General features: G+C 48.0%; 2 protein-coding genes and 1 pseudogene across 5 annotated transcripts; all 3 read right to left on the bottom strand.

Moving 5' to 3' along the window:
• Positions 1–4,120: 4,120 nt before the first annotated feature.
• On the bottom strand, positions 4,121–8,083 carry Prr13 (proline rich 13). Its single transcript, XM_036209136.1, has 4 exons — positions 7,997–8,083; positions 6,775–6,817; positions 6,060–6,409; positions 4,121–4,718 (listed from the first exon to the last, which is right to left on the bottom strand). The coding sequence occupies exons 2-4, from the start codon at positions 6,791–6,793 to the stop codon at positions 4,671–4,673; spliced, it is 417 nt and encodes a 138-aa protein (XP_036065029.1). The 5' UTR covers positions 6,794–6,817; positions 7,997–8,083; the 3' UTR covers positions 4,121–4,670.
• Positions 8,084–12,073: 3,990 nt separating this feature from the next.
• On the bottom strand, positions 12,074–12,173 carry LOC118597572 (annotated as a pseudogene).
• Positions 12,174–12,974: 801 nt separating this feature from the next.
• Amhr2 (anti-Mullerian hormone receptor type 2) lies at positions 12,975–21,252 on the bottom strand. 4 transcript variants are annotated; one of them, XM_036209132.1, is made up of 11 exons: positions 21,090–21,252; positions 20,623–20,805; positions 20,215–20,406; positions 19,897–19,968; positions 19,618–19,730; positions 19,273–19,503; positions 15,206–15,320; positions 14,935–15,107; positions 14,585–14,732; positions 14,301–14,437; positions 12,975–13,446 (listed from the first exon to the last, which is right to left on the bottom strand). In XM_036209132.1, the coding sequence occupies exons 1-11, from the start codon at positions 21,154–21,156 to the stop codon at positions 13,153–13,155; spliced, it is 1,725 nt and encodes a 574-aa protein (XP_036065025.1). In that variant the 5' UTR covers positions 21,157–21,252; the 3' UTR covers positions 12,975–13,152. The 4 variants fall into 4 exon arrangements, with proteins under 4 accessions (XP_036065025.1, XP_036065024.1, XP_036065028.1 ...); XM_036209131.1 differs by having other exon boundaries at positions 20,623–21,252; XM_036209135.1 differs by lacking the exons at positions 14,301–14,437; positions 14,585–14,732.
• Between the last annotated feature and the right edge of the window lie 1,119 nt (positions 21,253–22,371).

Here is a 22,371-nt window from a genome sequence, read left to right as displayed (position 1 = left end):
TAATAGCAGTATCTAATTATGGATCAAGAAATTCTCCAAAACAGAAACAAATTTGCTTAGAATCACAAAACATTTTTATCTATGGAAATTTCAACAAGCTAGCAAACTGAAGATTTATACCATTACTCATTGTCCCTAAAACTAAACTGTCATCTGTATCTTTTTTAAGATTTGATTTTCTTTTATGTACGTAAATCTTTAGCTGTGTGTGTATGTGTACTGCATGCCTTGTGCCTACAAGACCATCAGAGACTCTGATATTGATTGTGTTGTTTGTTTTGAGACAGGACCGTGTAGCCCTGGCTATCCTGGAACTCACAGAGATCCACCTGCCTCTGCCTACAGTGTGCTGGTTTTTAAAAAATGTCTTGCTATAGTCTTCTTACTAGACAGTAAGTATAGTAAGATTTACACTAAATGAGTGTGAAAAAAGATAAGAAACTCACAAGATCTAAAAATACAAGTTCAGAAGCTAGACATGGCTCAGCAGTTAAGAGCTCACACTGTTTCTTCAGAGGTTCAGAGTTCAGTTCTCAGCATCCACATCAGGTGATCTGATGCCTATGGCCTCCAAGGGCACCTGAATTCATATGCACACACACACACACACACATGGTTTGAAACTGAAATAAACCTTATTTTAAAAAATGAAAACATGCCGGGCGGAGTTGGGGATTTAGGTCAGTGGTAGAGCGCTTGCCTAGCAAGCACAAGTCCCTGGGTTCGGGCCTCAGCTCTGGCAAAAAAAAAAAAAAAAAAAAAAGAAAAAGAAAAAACATGCCAGGCAGTAGTGGCGCACGCCTTTAATCCCAGCACTGGAGGCAGAGGCAGGGGGATCTCTGTGAGTTCGAGGCCAGCCTGGGCTACAGAGCGAGATCCAGGACAGGCTCCAAAACTACACAGAGAAACCCTGTCTCAAAAAAAAAAAAAATTAATTAATTAAATAAAATAAAATAAAAATTAACCAAAAAGAAAAGAGAGAGAGCGAAAGAAAACACTTGATAACCTTATCACCGTGGGAAGCCTGGGTGGAAGCACAAAGCAGGCATGCAAACCTGGTGCCTTCAGGAGCCAGGCTGCTAACGGAATTGGGAGAAGCCGACAGAGAGTGGGGAAGACTAAAGTTGGTCCCATTTCTACGAGGCGCAACCAGAACTTACATATTCAGAGTTTCAGTTGGAAACCTAAATCTCCAGGAAATGACTGACATTTTAACAAGACAGTGGTCCTTCCTAATGCCTCAGCCAGATACAGCCTGTAGCTCTCAATTTTTCAACATCTGTTCACTATAGCAGTTACTCATATACTAACACTGGAGGCAGAAGCAGGAAAACCAAAGTCTGGAGCTAGCATGGCTACCCAGCAAGTCCCAGGCCAACCCTAAGTGCCTAAAAAGACCCTCTCTCAAGAAAACAAAATGAGCCAGTAGGTGGTGTCCCACACCTGCAATCCCAACACTCCAGAGGCAGAGGCAAGAAGAACTGAGGCCAGCCTGGTCTACATAGTGAGTTTCAGGACAACCAGAGATACATAATAGACCCATCTCAAAAACAAAAACAGGGCTGGGAATGTATTCAGCATATCTGCTGCCTAATACGCATAAAGACGTCCCCTGGACCAATAAAATTTGGATCCTGGCAGGGTGGTTGTGGCGCATCCCTTTAATCCCAGCACTCAGGAGGCAGGCGGACCTCTGTGAGTTCGAGGCCAGCCTGGGCTACAGAATGAGATCCAGGACAGGCGCAAAGATACACAGAGAAACACTGGGGGGGGGGGGGGGGACGACAACAAAAAAGAGAGTATTAGAGGAAGACACCTGAAGTCCAAATGTGCACATATACACACAAACACTAGAACCATGCACACACACACACACACACACACACACACACACACACACACACAGACTAAGATGGCACTACATGCACATGTAAGCCCAAGGTAGTCAAGTCTATCTAGGCACCTCCAGATAGCCAAGGCCACATAAAAACACATAAATGCAGTTTTAAAAAGAAAGATTGGCTGAACTGACTATTTCAGTTTAGTCCCTGCATCCAAGGAGCTGAGAAGGAGCACGGGTTCAAGGTCAGCCTAGATTATATAAGAATACCTTGTCCCCAAAAAACCAACCCTGAACCCAGGCATGATAACCTGTGCCTATAATCCCAGCACTCTGCAGACAGATCTGTTTGAGGCCTGCCTGGCCTACATAGTGAGTTCAAGGCCATCAAGAGCTACAAAGACCATTAGAAAAATAAAAACAAGCAGCCTCCTTTCCTGCCAAACAGGAGCACTGCCTTCTCCCTTAAGCTCCTTGTGCGTGATGCCTATTGGCTGTCAACTTTACTACATCTGGGATTAATTTAAAAACCCAAGCAGTTGGGTACACCTGTAAGGGATTTTTTAAAGTAAATCATTGGAAATGGGAAGACTCCCCCCCCACCCCCACCCCCAGGCTGGCCTCAAACTCAAGAGATCCAACCTGCCTCTGCCTCCCAAGTGCTGGGATCAAAGCTATCGTCACCAGCTCCATCCCCACCCAGCAAGACCCACTTTTAATGTAGTTTTTTGTTTGTTTTTTTTTTTTTTCCTGGAGCTGAGGACTGAACCCAGGGCTTGCTAGGCAAGCGCTCTACCATGGAGCTAAATCCCCAACCCCTAATCTAGATCTTTTGAGGCAGGAAGATCCACTTTTAATCTGGACCACACATTCTGGTAGCTCTCTGTCAAGTCCATTCCTTCACTGGCATTAGAGCCTACTTCTTAGGGATTTGGGTGTATACTGAAGACCATCCAGCCTCAGGGACTGAACAACTACTGGATTCTTGAGATCTTCTGTTGGTAGAGAGCCATTGTTGGGCTACAGACTAGCTGGACCACAGCCTATAAGCCATTCTAATAAATTCCATATATGTCATATTTTTTCTGTAAGTTCTGTTCCTCTAGCAAACCCTGACTAATACACTAATAAAATAATTTCTTCTTCTTCTTCTTCTCCTCCTCCTCCTCCTTCTCCTCCTTCTCTGTGTAGCCTTGGCTGTCTCAAAAACAAAACAAAAAGTGTGGTGATGGAGAGATGGCTCTGTGGTTAAGAGCATAGGCTGGGGGAAAAAAAAAAAAAAGCACAGGCTGCTCTTCCAAAGGGTCTAAAATTGATTCCCAGAGATTCACAATGGTCTGTAATTCCAGTATCGGGGAGCCCGTTCCCTCTTCTGGCTACCAGAGGAACTGCATGCACATGGTACACACACATACATGAAGATCCAACACCTGTACACATTACATTTATATACATATAATTTTTAAAGTTTCTGATCAGTAGATCAAGAGCAGAATTACAAATTCTTCCCTTAAAGTTGATGAGCAGCCAAAGATTGAAGACCTCTGTAGCAGTCTGGGTATGGTGGCATACTCCTTTAATCCCAGCCTTGGGAGGCAGAGACAGGTAGATCTCTGTGAGAGTTCAAGTCTAGCCTGGTCTCCATTTTGTTGAGTTCATGGATACATACTGAGACCCTGTCTTGAAGGAAACCTCTGTAGGAAATGAAAATATATGCTATTGTTGGGCGGTCATGGGACACACCTATAATCCCAGCACTGAGGAGGCAGAAAGGCAGGCAAATCTCTGAATTTGAGGCCAGCCTGGTGATACAGAGCAAGCCGGGCGTTGGTGGCACACGCTTTTAATCCCAGCACTCGGGAGACAGAAGCAGGCAGAGCTCTGTGAGTTCGAGGCCAGCCTGGTTTACAGAGTGAGTTCTAGGAAAGGCACCAAAAACTACACAGAGAAACCCTGTCTGAGAAAACGAAAAACAAAAACAAAAAAAAAAAAAAAGACACCAAGCTGGGGATGTAATTCAGTTGGCAAAGTGCCTGCCCAACACGCCCAGGCTGAACTGAAGCCCATAAACAGGGTGTGGTGACTCGAGCTTGTGGTCCCAGCACTCCAAAGGTAGAAACAGAATATCAAGGTGACCTTTGACCACACAGTGAAGCCTGGGTGCTGTGAGACTCTCAGAGGAAGGAAAAAAAGTGACACACTTCAAAGGCTGTGACCAAGGGCAGCAAAGTCGCCCAAGGTGCTGAGCCCAGTCCAGGTGATGGCACAGGTGAGCAGAGGTCAGGCGAGAGTAGCTTTTATTTGGACTTAGAGCCATCTGAGATAACATTTTCATCTAAGGTTCCAAAAGAGCTCATCAAGTAAGGGGACGCCGCTTCCCAGCAGCTTAGCAGTTACTTCAATCAATAAGAGGCCTGCCAGGAACACAGTCGCCCCTGAATCACCCGAACGCGCCAAAAAGTTACAAAAGTACAGGTTTTCCATCATAAATTTTCACAGACCCTGGTTGCCAGCATTGCAAAAGAAAATGAAAGATGGCATGGTGCAGATCTTAAAACTGTCTTCACCACTGAGCCCAGAGGTCTCACCACCTTGGAAAGACATTTCCCCTGCTGACCTCATCAACTATGACCATGTCACACCGGGGAAAGGCAGTGTTTGCTTAGCCCATGGCGGTCTTCTTCCCACCCTCCCTAGACAGCCAGGGCTGAACAGCAGGGGAGGCACAGGCAGGGGCGGGAGAGGGCTAAGCTCCCTCAGGTGACAGCTGGAGCTTGAAGGGAGGGTGGAGCTGGTGACACTTGAGGGGAGGAGGGTCCGGCCCCCGAATTCAGTCAGAGTCACTGCTGGACGAGGAGGAAGAGGAGGAGGAGGAGTGCTAGAAGGGAAAAGGACATAGCATCAGATCCAAACGACCTTCCATCACTCCGAGGGCCCCACCCTTCCACCCCAAGCATCTGGTTTGGGCAGGAGTCTTATCCCCTCCTGTTTCATAACCAACAAAATCAAGGGTTTCCTTCAGCAGCGAGCATACAGGAATGGATGAAATTGTCCTCAACCACTGCACCGAACTGAACATGTTTTCTTCAGCTGGAGTTTCCCACTATCCACTCCTAGGCAAGGCCAGGAATATGGAGTACACAAACACAGCACAGCTTTGGAAAGCAGCTGCTGCCTTATCAATCTGTTGATTAGCTGCAAGTAAGGACAATCACAAATGAGGATCTTGCTGTACCTCTAAGCCCCGCCAGGGGGAGAAGTGGAGAAGGCGGAGAAGCAGATGGCTGGAGAAATCCCACCCAAGGATCCATACAGACACAACTCCACCAACTACCATTAAAAACACTTTTAGACTCTCCAGGGTTCTCTCCTTCATTCAGTCTCTGCTTTCCTTTTTTTTTTTTTTTTTTTTTTAAAGATTTATTTATTATGTATACAGTATCCTGCCTGCATGTATGTCTGCAGGCCAGAAGAGGGCACCAGATCTCATTACAGATGGTTGTGAGCCACCATGTGGGTGCTGGGAATTGAACTAAGGACCTCTGGAAGAGCAGTCGGTGCTCTTAACCTCTGAGCCGTCTCTCCAGCCATCTCCTTTCCTTTTTTACTCCTCACATTTCTACCAAAGACCTAGAATCAGGAATTGGAACCCAAATCCACAACATTGGGCATAAAATCTAACTAATGAGCATTCCAGTGGAAGGAAGATAAAAGTCCCCTTTTGCCAGAGGCTTTGCTGGAGGCTGAGTCACAGAAGGAACTCCTGGGTAATTAACAACATCCTGGGAATGCTGAAGGAGATAAAGGAAACCCTGGACTAAGGCCATGTTTACCATTCTGTTAATTATTATATGCGGTTTTGTCAAAAGACTGACCCAATTGACAATTAGACAACCTCAGTGGGTGTGTCCAACTTGCCAAAGGATACACCCGGAGGGTCTCGGTTGGGGGAGGGGGGTCTGGGAAAGAATTAGGCAGAGAAGTGGGGAGGCTTTGGGTTCTGATATCCTCCAATGCTTCCTTTTCAGAAAGCAGGAAAAATCTGATGCCTCAATATTATTGAATTCCTCTCAGAATTCCTTCACATAGAGGAAAAGTCATCCACCAAAATAACATGATTGCCATCTCCATGCCCACAAACCATAAGCCCCTTCCCACCCCCAGCCCCCAGTCCCTCTGACGGACACTCCTTCCCCAGCCATGCTCCGAGGACACCTACCTTTCCATGCTTGTGATGTTTGTGCATCTTCTTATGAGCTTTCTTCACTTTCTTCCGCATTTTCTTGTCTACCACTGTTCCCGGGCCTACCATGCCAGGAGCCAGAGGATTCACAGGGCACATGCCAGGAGCAGGTGGTGGGCATGGGGGAGGGTAGGGACCTGAGGGTGGGTATCCTGGACATCCTGGTTGTGGTACAGGATAAGGGGGCCGACATGGAGGGAAAGCTGGGTTTCCCTGGGGAATTCCTGGAGGACAGGGACCAGGAGGAAAGGCGGGATTGACAGGTGGTGGACAGGCAGGATTGGGGCCTCCTGGGCACACGACATGGGGTGGGTATGGATTAGGCCCTGGAAAAAGAACCAGCAAATAAAGATTAGAACTGCCCAGAACCTCTGTCAACAAATAAGATTTGCTGCTTTCCTTTTCTTTTCTTTTCCTTTTTTTGGTTTTTCGAGACAGGGTTTGGCCTGTCCTGGGATCTTGCTCTATAGACCAGACTGGCCTCAAACTCACAGAGATCTGCCTAGCTCTTTCTCCCAAGTGCTGGGATTAAAGGCGTGGGCCACTGCCACTCAGCCTTGCTGCTTTTATTAACACTTAGGGAAAGGGAAAATTTGGTAGCAGTGGTCCAAGACTTCGCTTTTGCTTGTGGGGGAGGGAGGGGCGTTGCAAAATGGGCTGGGGGGGCAGAGGAGAGCCCCCAAGTACTTACCAGCATTAGGATTCCACATGTCTAGATGTTAGTTAGCTCCAGCCTAAGAAGAAAAAGAGGCAAAAATCTGAAGGTCCCAGGAGGGGAAGAAGACTTTCTAGAGTCTGAGCCCCACCCTCTAGCCTCTGCCTCACAAGGGTTCTGACTAACAGAACTACTACGGTGTGGTGGCCCATGCCTTTAGTTCCAGCTCTAAGCAGAGGCAGGCGGATTTCTGTGAGTTCGAGGCCAGCCTGGTCTAGGAGCGAGTTTCAGGACAGCTAGGGATACACAAAGAAACCTCTCTCGGAAAAACCAAAACAAAAAAAACAAATAATTCCTTCCTCTTTCCAGGCCCTAGTACTACTCTAGCCCAGGGTCAAAACCACAGAATTTCTACTCCCAGGGCCCCTACCGCTTTCTCTACCTCAAGCCACACCTGGAGGCAGCTAACTCTCCCATCACTCTTCCCTCTGCCTGGAAAGGAACCGGAGGTCTTTAACCATCCACAGTGCTAGAGGGAACCTAAACTACCTAAACTCTCTGCCAGCCCCAGGCCGCCCCCGCCCCGCACCCCTGACGGGACCTTAGGACCCTAGAAAAGGACCCTGCCCTGGAGCAGCAAGAAGGAAGCTCCAGTTCCTCAAACTCTTAGATAAGAACACACACACACACACACACACACACACACACACAAGAAGGAAGCTCCAGTTCCTCAAACTCTTAGATAAGAACACACACACACACACACACACACACACACACACACACAAGAAGGAAGCTCCAGTTCCTCAAACTCTTAGATAAGAACACACACACACACACACACACACACACACACACACACAAGAAGGAAGCTCCAGTTCCTCAAACTCTTAGATAAGGACACACACACACACACACACACACACACACACACACACACACAAGAAGGAAGCTCCAGTTCCTCAAACTCTTAGATAAGGACACACACACACACACACACACACACACACACAAGAAGGAAGCTCCAGTTCCTCAAACTCTTAGATAAGGACACACACACACACACACACACACACACACACACACACACAAGAAGGAAGCTCCAGTTCCTCAAACTCTTAGATAAGGACACACACACACACACACACACACACACACACACACACACACACACGAAACGGCAAACCGAGTTACAAACAGTCCCCTGGCCCCAGTTAAGAGGAAAGAAGGGAATTAGGGAGGCCAGGTGCCCTGTCACCTTCCAAAGACCGCCGGAGCTGCTGCCGGCCTCCTTTCCAGTCTGAGTTCGCACTTCCTGGTCACCCCTATTCATTCCATACTTCCGCACCGCCCCTGTGACCTAGTTGACGATTATGTGGTCCCTCGGCGTGATGATTGGAGAACTGACTTGTCAATCGCCGTGGTCCAACTAAACTAGGAGGAAACGGTTGCTCTAGCCGCCAGGCGGAGCCTTTTGAGGAAGCATTGCGTGGTGCAGTACAGACACGCAGGTGAAATACACAAACACAGCGGAAATGCTCCTTAGGGCGGAGTCCGGGCAGGGCCAGCTGCAAGCAAAGACCCCGGACCACCAAGATAAACTCTCATTGGGTTACTGATTTATTTTAAAATTTTTCAATTTATTTTCTCTTTCTCTCTCTCTCTCTCTCTCTCTCTCTCTCTCTCTCTCTCTCTCTCTCTCTCTTTTTTTAATATTTATTTATTTATCATGTACACAGTACTCTGCCTGCATGTGTCCCTGCAGGCCAGAAGAGGGCACCAGATCTCATTACAGATGGTTGTGAGCCACCATGTGGGTGCTGGGAATTGAACTCAGGACCTCTGGAAGAGCAGTTGGTGCTCTTAACCTCTGAGCCATCTCTCCAGCCCTCAACTTATTTTTTCATGCGTATGAGTATTTTGCCTGAATGTGTGTATGTGCACCAAGTGCCTGCTTGGTGACAGCGGAGGTCAGAAGAGGTCATCAAATTCCCTGGAACTGCTGATGGTTGTGAGTGGCTATGTGGGTGTTGGGAACTGAACCCAGGTACTATGAATGAGAAGCAAGTGCTAGTGAGTATATTAAGTGTCGTTTAAAAAAAAAAAAATGGTGCAAGCACTTGGAAAGCTTGGAAAGTGGAGGAGGAGAGTCATAATTCAAGGCCAAGGGTAGCTTCTGGTGGAGTTTGAGGCCAGCCAACCCTACTTGAAACCACAGAGAGAAGCAGAGCAGTGTTGGTACCTTTAATCCCAGTACTCTGGAGGCAGAAGCAGGTGGATCTCAGAGTTCAAGAGCTTGGTCTACAGATCAAGTTCTAGGATAACCCAGGCTACACAAAGAAACTCCTTCAGGGACAGGGGTTGGGGTGGGGTGCTGCTGTGTCCCAGGCCCAAGCCTCAATATTCCCAGCCTGTGAAAAGCAAAGACACATTCTTGAGGGAAAGACAGATTCCCTAATCTCTCACAAAACTCCTGTCCTTGCCACTTCATTGTTCTGTCATCTGTGGGGTGGCTTGAAACAAAAACCTGGGTCTTCCTTTTGTTGCTGTTGAGACTGGGTTTCATTCTGTAGGCCCGGCCAGCCTCAAACTTACAGCAGCTCTCCTCACTCAGCCGCCCCCTTATGCTCTAGGTCACCCACCATACCCTTACACCATTCCCTTTCACCCTAACCCCAATGCAACACACGCTATCTTTTTGTATCCTAGATACATCTGGAATTCCTCCACTTCTATCTTCCCTGCCCGGCCTGCCATAAGCCCCTGGATTGCCACAATTGCCCCATTCTTTTTTGGTGGTTGTTTTTTGTCTGATTGGTTTTGGTTAGCCCTGTGCAGCACACAACATTTAAGGATCGCTCATTTTTCTTAAGCATATTGGAAATGTTTCTAAGATGAGTTAAGGAGCCATAGATGGTGGCACTTCCCTGTCACCCTAACAGGGGTTAGGAAGGTGTAGGCAGAGGGATGTAGAGTTCAAAATCACCTCATCTACTACTACACTTCAAGTTCAAGACTAGCCTGGGCTGTATATAGGGGAGTGATGGTATAATGAGATTTTAAAGATTATTCTGCTTAAAGGGACTGGCAAGATGGCCTAGCAGGTAAAGGTACATGCTGCCAAGCCAGAAAACCTCAGTTCAATCACCAGGACCCACAGGATTGGAGAGAGCAGACTCCTGAAAATTCTCCTCTGACGTGCCCACACCTGTAATTCTAGCACTTGAGAGGCAGAGGCAGGAGGAGCTCAAGTTGAGGTCAACCTGGACTACTGAACTACACAGCAATCCAGGCTACAGAGTGAGGTTTTTGTTTCACAATAAATAAATAAATAAATAAATAAATAAATAAATAAATAAATAAAACAAAGTGGTGTTTAGCTTAGGAAAGGAAAAATCATGAAATAAAGGGATTTATCTAGCTATCACCAAAAAGGAGAAAGAGGAGGAGGAAGAGAAAGAGAAGGAGGAGGAAGAGAGAGAGGAGGAGGAGAAGAGGAAGAAGGAGGAGGGAGGAGAAGGAGGAGGAGGAGGTAGGTATCCTGACCCAAGCCTGTAACCCCAGCACTTTGGAGGTAAAGGCTGAAGGATCAGAAGGAGTTCAAAGTTATCCCTGACTACACAGCCAGTCTGAGGCCACCCTGGGATACATGAGACCCTGTCCATGAATAAAATGATAAACAAATGAAGCACTTCACAACAAGGCCCACAAGGCCTGGCCCTCGGTTCTCCATACTCCCTCTCCGCTGTCACCCTACCCCTTCTATACTTCCCCCCCCCCCCCCCCCCCCCCCGGAGCTGAGGATCGAACCCAGGGCCTTGTGCTTGCTAAGCAAGCGCTCTACCACTGAGCTAAATCCCCAACCCTATACTTTATTTTTGAGACAGGACCTTACACTTAGCCTAGGATGCCCTGTAGTGGGTATTTGTTCCACCAATGACCTTGAAGTACCAGCACCTAGGGTGTGGGCACCTAGCTGAGGGGCACCTACACCTGGCCCCTTCTCTCCCATCTGGGCTTGGATGGTGCTGACTGACTCAGGCAGCGAGGGACAGGACCTCAGGGCTCCAGGACCCTGCAAGGATTTGCCTATTCTGTCTAATGAGTTATTTTCTCTAATTTATGTTCTAATAAACTCCCTATACCCCTTAAGCAGACTCCCTTGGATTTCTCACAATAATGGCCTCAAGCTTGTTATGAAGCCAAGGTGACCTTGAACTTTTATTTATTTGTTGATTTTTTTGTTTTTTGAAACAGGGTTTCCCTGTGTGGTTTTGGTGCCTGTCCTGGATCTCGCTCTTGTAGACCAGGCTAGCCTCAAACTCACAGAGATCTGCCTGGGATTAAAGGCGTGCACCACCACTGCCCCACCTTATTTTTATTATTATTAATTTGTTTTTATTTTTGGGGTTTTTTGAGACAGAGTTTCCCTGTGTAGTTTTGGTGCCTGTCCTGGAGACCTTGAACTTTCATAAATATTTAAAATGAATTAGGTGCAATGACTAATCTTGGTTGTCAAAGACTACATCTGGAATTAATTAAAATCCAAAAATGGAGGGCACACCTATGAGAGAGTTTTGCTTCATTTGAAGTAGGTAGATAGATCCATGTCTAATCCAGATCTTGAGGTGGGAAGACACATCTTGAAGCTGGGCCACACCTGCTGAAAACAGGTAAGGACATGGAAGAAGTAAGGGAGCTTTTGCTCTTTGCCTGTTTGTCCTCACCTTGCCAGAAAGTCCATTCTTTCCTGGCATTAGAGCCTAGTTCTTCAGGATTCCAGTGTATACTGAAGACCAGTGGAGACATCCAGCCTTGTGGACTGAGCAACTACTAGATTCTTAGACTTTCTGTTCACAGCCAACCATTGTTGGAATAGCTGGACGATAGCCTGTAAGTCATTCTAATGAATTCTCTTTTTATATATAGATATAGATAAAGATAGATAGATAGATAGGTAGATGGGAGAGAGAGAGAGATGGATGGATAGGTTCATTCTATGTTCTGCTACACTAAAGAACCTTGACTAATACACTAGGGTAAGAGGAAATTTTACCTTTTTTTTTTTTTTTTTTTTTTTTTGAGACAAGGTTTCTCTGTGTAGCCCTGCCTGTCCTGGAACTGGAGACCAGGCTAGCCTCAAACTCACAGAGATCTGCATGCCCCTGCCTCCTGAGTGCTGGGATTAAAAGTGTGTGCCACCAACCACCACCTGTTGGAAATTTTACTCTTTTTTTTTTTTTTTTTGTGCTGAAACCAGGGATTGGAGGAAATTTTACTCTTAATGTATAGAATCTGAAGGAAAACGTGTATATTTTTTAAAAGGCCCTTTGGAAAATATATGGAATGCTTCACAAATTTGTGTGCTATCCTTGCACAAAGACCATGGTAATCTTAGTATCATTGTAATTTTAGTATATGTGCTGCTGAAGCAATTATATGTTATCTCTGTGTGTCTGTTTGTATGTTGGTGCCTGGCATGGTGGCACACACCTTTAATCCTAGCACTTGACAGAGGCAGGTGGACTTCTGTAAATTCAAGGTCAACTTGGTCTACAAAGTGAGTTCCAGGCCAGGCAGGGCTACATATTGAGACCTCATGTATGTATGTATGTATGTATGTATGTATGTATGTATGTATGTATATAAAATATTGTATTGTGTGTATGTGTGTGTGTGTGTGTGTGTGTATACATAAATGCTAGTGCCTCAAACCCATAATCCCAATACTTGAGATACTGAGGCAAGAGGATAGTTGCAAGTTTGAGCCTAGCCTGGGCTACATATTGAGTAGTAGGTCAGCTATGGCAAGACTCTGCCTCAAAAAAATAAATAATAAATAAAGGGCTAAAGAGATGGTTAGGGGCTTAGAACAATCACTGCTTTCACAAAGGATCTGTTCCCAGCATCCACATGGTGCCTCACAACTACCTGTAACTCCAGTCCCAGGGGATCTGACGCCCTCTTCTGGCCTCCAAGGGCTCCTGCATGCATGTGGTGCACATAAACTCACAGACACACATACTACAAATAAAATAAACAGATCTTAAAATAAATAAATAAGCTGGGTGGTGGTGGCACATGCCTTTAATCCCAGCACTCAGAAGGCAGAGACAGGTGGATCTCTGAGTTCAAGGCCAGCCTGGTCTACAGAGTGAGTTCCAGGACAACCAGGACTGTTACATAGAGAAACCCTGTCTGGAAAAACCAAAGAAAGAATACATACATACATATACATTAGTGAAAAAGACGGGGGGAAAAAAGGAGACAAGCCCAAGGCCAACAGTGAGAAATCTTTACTCTCTTTCTTGAGCATATGTACTCCGTGGGATAGAACCCCACAGAGAATGACAGCAACAGGCATGTGACTACCACATGTATGTTAGCTATATAGAGTTCACACAACCCGCTCATTTATACATGAGCACTGGTACTGACAGGCTGACTCCTAGAACCAAGGCCTTGTTGAACACTGAGGTGGCAGGACCCCTGCTGAGGCCTGCAGGGGGCAGTAGGAGAGGCAGATGCTGAAGGACAGTTTTCTGGGCAGAGAGGGGTGTAGGCCTGTGGACAGCTCTCTGGAAAGGAGGAAGCCCCCTGAGGGTACGCCAGGGCTGCCAGCCGCTGCTGCACACACTCAGCTGTCAGCCGTGCTTCTGGGTCTGCATCCCAGCAGTCTTCCAGGAGCTCCTTCAGCCCCCCAGGGTCCTGAAAGGAAAGACTAGTGGCAGGCCCGACCCAAGCCCAGAGTGGACACCTCACTTCTCTGCAGCCTCGCTCGGCATAGAGCCCTTGCCAAGCTCCACCACCCCTGACTCCACACTCCACTTGTGGAGCATCCCCAGGCCCATCCCCCAAAGTCCAGGCCTGTGAGGTTTGTTCCCCATGACAGAATCCCTGGTTACCTTCCAAAGGGTCTACCTTTTCCTCTGAGGATAATTCAGGCTGACAGCTTACATGCTAATCGAAGGTTACTCTCCTTTCTCTCAGTCAGCCAGTGTGGTTTCCATTAGCTAACCCAACAGACACCACATGATAGAAATTTCAGGCAGGACAGCAGGAGAAAGGGCATCTCAGGAAATCATTTGTGAAGAGCTCTACACTTAAGCTGTCAGGAAACTCTCCTGACCTTGTTACACCTAGAACCTTGTTATACCTAGAACCCTGTTACACCTAGAACTGGCTTTAATTGGTCCACAGCAGAAGCACAGCTGTATAGTACAAAATGATGAGGCGCTGGATTGAATTTGGGGGCCCATGGCACTGGAAGAGGCACTGTCACGGGAGCAGAGCTCCAAGTGGAAGAAAAGCCAGAGATGACTTCCTGGAGGAGGATACTGAACAAAGAGCTAACTGAGGGAATGAGGGGATAGCAAGAAAAAAGGCTCCACAGGCAGGCATATGTCTCAGGTGGGTGGAGCCAGTTGTCTGAGACTCTGAGAAGAAAAGGTAAACTGAGGGCAAGTATAGGAGTAGAAGGTCTGATTGTAGCAGAGAAGTCCTTGAAATCCACCCCCAGCCCCCTCTCCTGGTCCCCAGTTGGCGAGCCTGTGGCTTCTTACTGTGTCAGAGTAGCTCCAGGAGGGTGGGATGTTGGGGCGCCTCCTCTCCTCTACTGCCAAGGCCCAGAGCTCACAGGCACTGGGATTGCTGCCCAGTTCTGCCTCATAGGCCAATTGAAAAGGTGGTGGTCTGCGATCTGGGAAAAGTATAGGCATTATGTCAGCCTGCCCTGGTTAGGGGGCTCCCAGGTAAAAAAATTACTAGGGAAGGTCATAGCCTTCTACAGTCAGCCAGGAGGTAGGTGAGCCTTTGGTAGGTGGGGCACTGGGGGTGGAGACTTTACCAGGCCTCAAATCTGAACAGCGGCTCAGGATCTCCCACAGGAGCAGAGCCAGGGAGTAAATATCTGCTCTCTGGAGGGCTGTGCCCCAGTCCTGTAGGTCTAGGGTCTTGTCCAAGAGCTCTGGAGCCATGTACCTCTGGGTGCCAGCCTGGAGAATAAAATGTGGAATGCCAAGAATTACCTCTATGGAAATTGGCCCTACAGCTCTGAGATCTGGCCCACAGTTCCCCCAATTACAGACTCAGCCATGTCCCACCAACTAGCAAAGATGCACTGTTACCACAGCGATGGTTGTGTGCTCATCGGCACCACCATCATCTCAGGCCTCACACTTACCAAAAAACACTCACCTCCAAAATGGCAGCTGGGCCTCGGGGTTGAGTGGGTGCTGAGGCAGGGGGCCGAGCAAGGCCAGGGAGCACCAAGGCAAGGCCCAGGTCTCCAATGGCACATGACCTGTCTTCCCGAATGAGCACATTCTGGCTGCTCAGGTCTCGGTGAGCAATACCTGGTTTATATTGGCCTGTGGAGAAATCCAAGGGTTTAAGGAACACAGGTCTTCTAGTTTTCCTTCACCCAGTCCTCCTGACTATCCTGCCTCCCTGTTGCCGGCTCACTCACCATCCTGCCAGCGCTCTTCATGGAGGAACGCCAGGCCCTCAGCCAGGGACAGAGCCATCCTCAAGGAACTTCCCCAATCGCTGGTATACTGTGTCAAGTAGTGACACAGGGAGCCCTGGAAAAAAGCCAAGAAGAGCACAGAGAACTAGGGGAAGATCACCCCAGAAGGCAGAGATCTACTCACAGAACCCACACACAGCAGCCCACACCTCCCCAGCAGACAGAGACACCCTGCAGAACCAGGTCAAGACACTGCCCACAGTGGAGGCATGAGAGTACACATCAGAGTGAGAAGGAAAAACTCTAGAAGGGTGCGATACTGTACGCCTGCCGTCCCAGTGCCTGGGACGTAGGAAGAGGATCAGGAACAAGCCCCCCCCACACACACACTAATAATTTTAGCCGGACATGGTAGCATGTGCATGTAATCTAGGCACTCAAGAGGCTGAAGCAGGAAGCTCCTATGTTTAAGGCCCAATGGGGGCAGGGTGCCTTAATAAAGGGGTACTGAATACTTGCTATGGCTTAGGCACTTCGAACAGGGTTTCTATAGTCCTCATAAGGACCCCGGCGTAAACGAATTCTGATCACCCTGATCTTTGTGGGGATTTTTTTTTTCTTTTTTCCCCTTTCTCGACTTTCTTTAAAATATTAGGACACGGGTTGGGGATTTAGCTCAGTGGTAGAGCGCTTGCCTAGCAAGCACAAGGCCCTGGGTTCAGTCCTCAGCTCAAAAAAGAAAGAAAGGAAAGAAAATAATCAGGACACTTTCTTGTTTGTGTGTGGTGTCTGTGTCTGTCTGTGTACCCACATGCTACATGTGGGGGTGGAAGACAATGTGCTGGAGAGTTGGTTCTCTCCTTTCACCACATGGGTTCCAGGGATTGAACTCGGGTCTTCAGGTTTGGTGGAAGCACCTTTACCCACGGAACCATCTTGCTGGACCTTTTACCTTCTTTCCCTCAGCACCTCCCCGCCAACACCCCACCCCTACAGGCCACTTTTTGTTTTTGGCAGGGTCTCACTATGTATGTCTGTAACCCTGGCTGACATGGAAGTCACTATGAGGATGAGGCTGCTATCAAGCTTGCAGTGATCCTCCTGCCTCTACCTCCTGAGTGCCAGCAGCAGAGGCACAAACTACCACACCTGGTTAGAGTCGGAGCTTTAGAGGGTGCTGAGTAAGCTTGCTTGAGGTCAAATGCTGAGACAAGAGTGGAGTTCACATCCAAGCAGTCTGACTCAGGAGTCACCGTCATGTGGTGACTCAGAGGATTCAGGACAAAGGTAGTCAAGGGCGTCCCTCAAACCTCCTGCCTAGGGTATGAGGTCTGCATAGGCATGGGTGGGTAGAGCTAATGGAGGAGGAACAACGGGAACAGGCCATTCATTAACATGTTGAGCGTCTTCGGGTGTGCCAACAACTGTGCCCAGGCAGCACCATGCCTCAGGAGTGAGATTATGATATAAGCAGAGAATACAATAAATGCCACAATATAATAATAAACTGAATGCCATGGCTGTAAAGTAACCATGACTGCAGTGCTCGTGACAGTCAGAGGAAGCTAAGCAAACAAGAAAGAATTGTATATCTGTACATGTATTTTTGAAACCAGCTCTCTTACTAACTGGAGCTCACGCAGCAGGCCAGGCTGGCCATAACAAGCCCCAGAGACCTTTGTAGTGTGATTACGAGAACGAACCACCACGCCAGGACTTTTCTTCTTCTTTTTCTTTTTCTTGGCATTACAGGTGTGTACCACTACACCTGGCTCTCTTTTGTCTTTTTCTTTCTTTTTTAACATTTATTTTACTTTCAGCCAGGCATGGTGGCACACGTCTTTCATTCCAGCACTCTGGAGGCAGAGTCAGGCAGCTCTCTGTGAGTTCAAGGCCAAACTGGTCTACAGAGTGAGTTCCAGGACAGCCAGGGCTACACAGAGAAACCCTGTCTCAAAGGAACAAACAAAAATGTATTTTACTTTTGGGCTAGAGAGTATCTCAATACTGCTCTTTTAGTGAGCCTGAGTTCAACTCAGCACCAACATCAGTCAGTTAACTGCTTACACTCCAGCTCCAGGGGATCTGATGCCTTTCATCTCTGAGAGAACCCGCATTCGTTTTCACATACCCACATGCAGACAAGAACACAAACCCTTAAATTAAAAATAATTTTGTTTTTGTTTTTTTAAGATAGGGTTTCAAGAACGGTGGTAGCGCACACCTTTAATCCCAGCACTTCAGAGGAAGAAGCAGATGGATCTCAGTGAGTTCGAGGCCAGCCTGGTCTACAGAGCGAGATCCAGGACACATACAAAGCTACACAGAGAAACCCTGTCTCGAAAAACCAATAATAATAATAATAATAATAATAAATAAAAATTTAAAAAGGGAACTTTCCAGACTGCAAGATCTCAGCAATGACTGTAAAGGTTGATGAACTCTGGGAAAAGATCACTGGATTTAAGCACTGTAGCCGGTTAGGAGCTGAAGTACAATCAAGGGCAAAGGAGTGGGAAGGGGTCTCACCTAAAGGGATGGACAGACAGTGCTGATGGGGGATAAACAGGAGACAGTAGCTGCAGTGAGGAAGGAGCCAGACTCTCGAGTCACAAATCTTGGGCAAATGACTTTCTTTTTCTCATCTGTGGTTAGTAATTTCTACCTCACAGTATGCTTGTAAAGATAAAGCATTCAAATGTGCTCAAATTGCCTAGAGCAGTGCATAGAATTTAAAATGTCTTCCACAGGTCCAGACTCCAGGTGCCTTCACCTTTGCCTACTTCTTCCTCTTCACTATTTTTGGGGTTTGTTTTCTTTTGAGGGGAGCTGTTTTGGTTTTTTGTTTGTTTTTGGATAGGGTCTTATGATGTAACCTTGGCTGGCCTTGAACTCATAGATCTACCTGCCTCTGACTCTCAGATACTGGGATTTAGGGTTGTACCACTGCATTTAGGCTTGTTTTATTTTCTTGAGTCAGGGTTTTATAGCGTAGGCTAGCCTGGAATTCACTTCTGTCCACCTGTTTCAGCCTCCCAAGTGCTGGGATAGCAGTCAAGCACCATTACCTCCAGCTTTCTTCTCTTCACACTGTTTGTTTCCTACCTCAGGCCACACACATCCTTTCTTTTTATTAAAATAAAAAACCGAAGGGACTGGAGCAATGGTTCAGCAGATACACTGGCTGCCCTTCCAGAGGACTGGGGTTTAATTCCCAGTACCCACACAGCAGCTGGTCTGAAACTCCAGCCCCAGCAGATCCAGTGTCCTCTCCTGGCTTTCCCCGGGCACCAGGCATGCACTTGGTGTACAGACATACATGCAGGCGAAACAACTGCATACATAATTTTTTATTGTTACTATTATTATAGGAAGAGGAGTCTTTGGGAGCACATGCCATACTGCATATGTGGAGGTCAGAGGACAACTTTGTGGGGTGGGGACTGAACTCGGGTCCCCAAGGCTTGCACAGCAAGCATCTTTACAGCTGAGCCATCGCACGGTCCCCTCAGGTCAGATCTTATCGTTTCTCATAGTACCCAATGCCCTTCCCTTTTACTCTAAGCACACTTGACATTCGGTACTTCTGTCGTGTTTACGGTTTCGGAGACCCATTCGTCAGTCTGTAAAGTCTGTAGAATTAGGGACCATGGGTGCTCTTTCAGCATGTAGCAGGTGCTTCTTGCCTCATTGTTTATAAATATTGGTTAAAGGAACGGATGAATGAATTGGACAGCTATGCCTGGATATGTATTTAACAATGGCTCACTTCCAGCTGGGTGGTGGTGCACACTCAGGAGACAGAGGAGCAAGCAGATCTTTTTAAGTTTGAGGCCAGCCTGCTCTACAGAGTAAGTTCAAGGACAGCCAGGGACACACAGAGAAACTGTCTCAAAAAGACACACACACACACACACACACACACACACACACACACACACAAATGTTCTAAGGAAAGTATGAAGCAGGAGAGTAGGCATGGTGAGGTCCCACTACTACAGAGCACCTCATGTCCATGAGGACACACATAGGCATAGTACACATTATGGACATTTCTTGGTGCTCACCTTAGGGTACAGTTCCAGTACCAGTAAAGGCACAGAGGGCAGGGGCCCAGGGCCTCCCTGGCCAGCAGTGATAAAGCGCACAATGTGATCGTGCTGTAGGCCCGGCAGCTGGTACACAGCTCTCTCAGCTCGGAACTGGGCCACAGCCCTTGGGGGAAAGGCCTTGATGGCTACCATCTCACCCTGAAGCCTCCCGGCCCACACGACTGCGTGTCCTCCTTCTTGGATTACCTGTTGGAAACACTGCACTGAGTATGAGCCTCTGAGCTCGCATCAGAGCCAGGCTTCCTTCCCAGGGGAACCTCCAGGAGTACTGGAGGAACCCATCCTCCTTCCCTGAAGCACCTGGGAGAAGCATAGTTCATCCAGCTCGGGCAGTTCCTCACTGCAATCTCCTCCTGAGTCTGGCTCCGGGTCTGACCCACTATGCACTCTACAGGCCTTTCGTTGTATCAGGGCTGAAGCAGAGAAGAACCTTAGGGTAGGGCGCACAGGATGGAGGTGGCCAAGGGGCTATGTGGGAAACATGGGACTACAGAGATCCCAGAACTGGGGAGGTCAGCAGAGCCTAGAGACTGGGGAAGCATCTTGCTATTACAAGGGAGGGATGGGAGAGATTAGTACCCAAGATGATGCTGCCCAGTAGCAGCACAAGGAACACCCCCAGCAGCAGCAGTACCATCCAGATGGGCCCACCTGGACAGCAAGGCAAGAAGACATACGGGTGAGCACTGAACCTCTCCCCTCTTCCAAGAGATTATTTCTAAACCACCCCCATGCTGGTCACAAGCCCCCTTATCTCCCAGTCACCAGGCAACCAACTTCCCAAGGCCAGGAGGAGGAAAACTTTGGGTGGGGGTGGGCTGAGAACTGGCCCTGGTTCTCATCCTGACCTATGCTCCTGCCCCCTCTGGGCTCTAGTATCCTGGAGAAGGCAGCTACCTGGGGTAGGCTGGGGACCCTGGGGTCCAGGAGGCCCTGGGTGCCCTGAAGGAGGCAGAAGGCTGTAGTTGGCATTGCAGAAGTCAGTGCTACAGGAGCAAGTGAAGAGGGTGGAGCTGGGGCTTGGGCGGGCTCGGGGGACTGGGTCACAGTGCAGGGACTCACAGCCTGGCTCATCACTGTCTCGGCATCCTGATGGGATGGGATTAGGGGAAGGAGAAAAAGGAGAGGGAGTACAATGAGGTTTGGGGGCAGAGAACAAATCCTTTCTCTATCAAAGGCATCCCTTCCATCTGACACGCTTTTTTCCTCCTCTACACATTCCACTTCTCCCTTCCCCTCTTGGCTGTCTCCCTGGATATGCCTCTCCCTACCCCAGCTCTCACCCACCACGTATCTGCCATTCACCTTGCATCTCCACGTGTGCCCGGCCACGGGTCAGATTCCAGATAGCAAAGCAGCAATGACTATAGAGGCAGCGGATGCTCTTGGGGGGGCCTGGCCTTGTATCCAGCACTTCCCCCAGTGTCTTTGTGCTCCCCCGAACTCCAGGAGCCTCAAAGAACACACAGGTCCTGCTGTTCGGGGACACTGGAGTCCAAGGCGAAAGGGGAGTCAAGAAGGGAGTGAAGGCAGGGACACACAGCAGCCAAAAGGAGAAACAAACTACAGTCCCAGGGTCAGTATGGCAGAGGCGCAGGGTCAGCGGAGGTCTGAGGTCTGATACCCCACCCTGGGAACTTGTGGCTCTGCCCTTCATCTTCATTCATCCTGCCCGCTTACCTCTTCCTCTTCCAAATGGGTAGCTCCTGCTCCAGGTACACCTTTCCCCTTAAGAGGCAGCGTCCCCGCTGCCCCTCTCTGCAGACACTTACCTTGTGCAACTGCAGGAAGCAGTGTCCAAAGCCCCAGTGTCCCCAGCATCCTGCTAAAGGATGGCATCAGGACAGCATAAACCAGCCCAGTTACCCAGCCAAGGCTTCCTACAGATACAGGGCACCGTAGGGCTTCCAAGCCCTCAATCCCCAACTCCGCCCCGCTCCATCCTATCCCAGGCTCTGAGGGGGAGAAGGCTGTTGTGGGGGAGAAAACGGAGAGAAAGGGAGGGGCAGAGAACCAATCTCATATCCTTTCTTCAACCACCTCCTCTTTTCTCTGCAGAGTGGGAGGAAGGGACCTTGGCTGCCTGACTGAGAACCCTGTGATAACTAACTTCAAAATCTCTACCCTTTGCTGACCTTGAAAGAAGGTGCGGGACCTTCAGCCTTTCTCAGACAGAGGTCAAATGTTTAGAGCTACTCCACTCTGCCCAAGATCCTTCCTAATCCATTATTGGGAGCTCAGATTGGTAGCATTCTGAACAAAGGAAGATTCCATAGTCCATACTACAGTTGATCTCATTTTCCAAACTTGAGAATCAGAAAGGATATGAAAATTTTCAGAGTTAAAAAAAAATCTCAGGCTGGGTGGTGGTATCACACACCTTTGATCCCAGCACTCAGGAAGCAGAGACCTACACAGAGAAACGCTGTCTCGAAAAACAAACAAACAAACAAACAAACAACAACAACAAAATCACATTGTAGGGTTGGTGAGATGGCACAGGGGTCAAAAATACTTACCATTCTTGTAGAAGACCCAGGTTGGGTTACCAGCACCGACATGGTAGCTCACAACTATAACTAGTTCCAGAAGATCTGACACCCTTTTCTGTCTTCCATGGACACCAGGCAGGCATGTGGTGCACAGACATACATGCAGCCAAAACACCCAGGCAGATAAAATAAAATAAGCAAGTGCTCCTAACTGTTGAGCCATCTCTCCAGCCATCCAAAATAAAGCTTTAAAATTGAAAATGATAGCCAGGCAGCAGTGGTAGCACATGCCTTTGATCCCAGCACTCAGGAGGCAGAGGCAGGTGGATCTCTATGAGTTTGAGGCCAGCCTGGTCTACAAAGCAAGTTCCATGACAGCCAGAGTTGTTACAAAGAGAAACCCTGCCTCAAAAAAACAAAACAAAATTGAAAATATTTAGAATTACAACACTCAGGAGGCAGAAACAGGTGGCTCTATGAGTCTAAGGCCAGCCTGGTTAGCCAGAAACCCTGTCTCAAAAAAAAAAAAAAAAAAAAAAAAAAAAGCAATTGTTAGAACGGT

Source organism: Onychomys torridus, chromosome 16 (assembly GCF_903995425.1).
Source record: "Onychomys torridus chromosome 16, mOncTor1.1, whole genome shotgun sequence".
In the NCBI taxonomy this organism is placed as follows: Eukaryota; Metazoa; Chordata; class Mammalia; order Rodentia; family Cricetidae; genus Onychomys; species Onychomys torridus.
Note: the sequence above shows the minus strand (reverse complement) of the source record. Positions and strands in the feature narration are given on the sequence as shown.

What these genes read in the sequence shown, in the direction of transcription:
- Amhr2 (XM_036209131.1), bottom strand. Translation starts at nt 20,980, where the DNA reads ATGAAGATGAAGGGCAGAGCCACAAGTTCCCAGGGTGGGGTATCAGAC. An exon ending in GGCACACGTGGAGATGCAAG is followed by an intron (nt 20,407 to 20,622) that starts GTGAATGGCAGA and finishes CCATCCCATCAG; the next exon opens with GATGCCGAGACAGTGATGAG. An exon ending in CCTGGAGCTACTCTGACACA is followed by an intron (nt 13,447 to 14,300) that starts GTAAGAAGCCAC and finishes CTTTCCTTTCAG; the next exon opens with GACCCTGGGGGGCTGAAGGA.
- Prr13 (XM_036209136.1), bottom strand. An exon ending in AACATCACAAGCATGGAAAG is followed by an intron (nt 4,719 to 6,059) that starts GTAGGTGTCCTC and finishes TTTCCCTTCTAG; the next exon opens with CACTCCTCCTCCTCCTCTTC.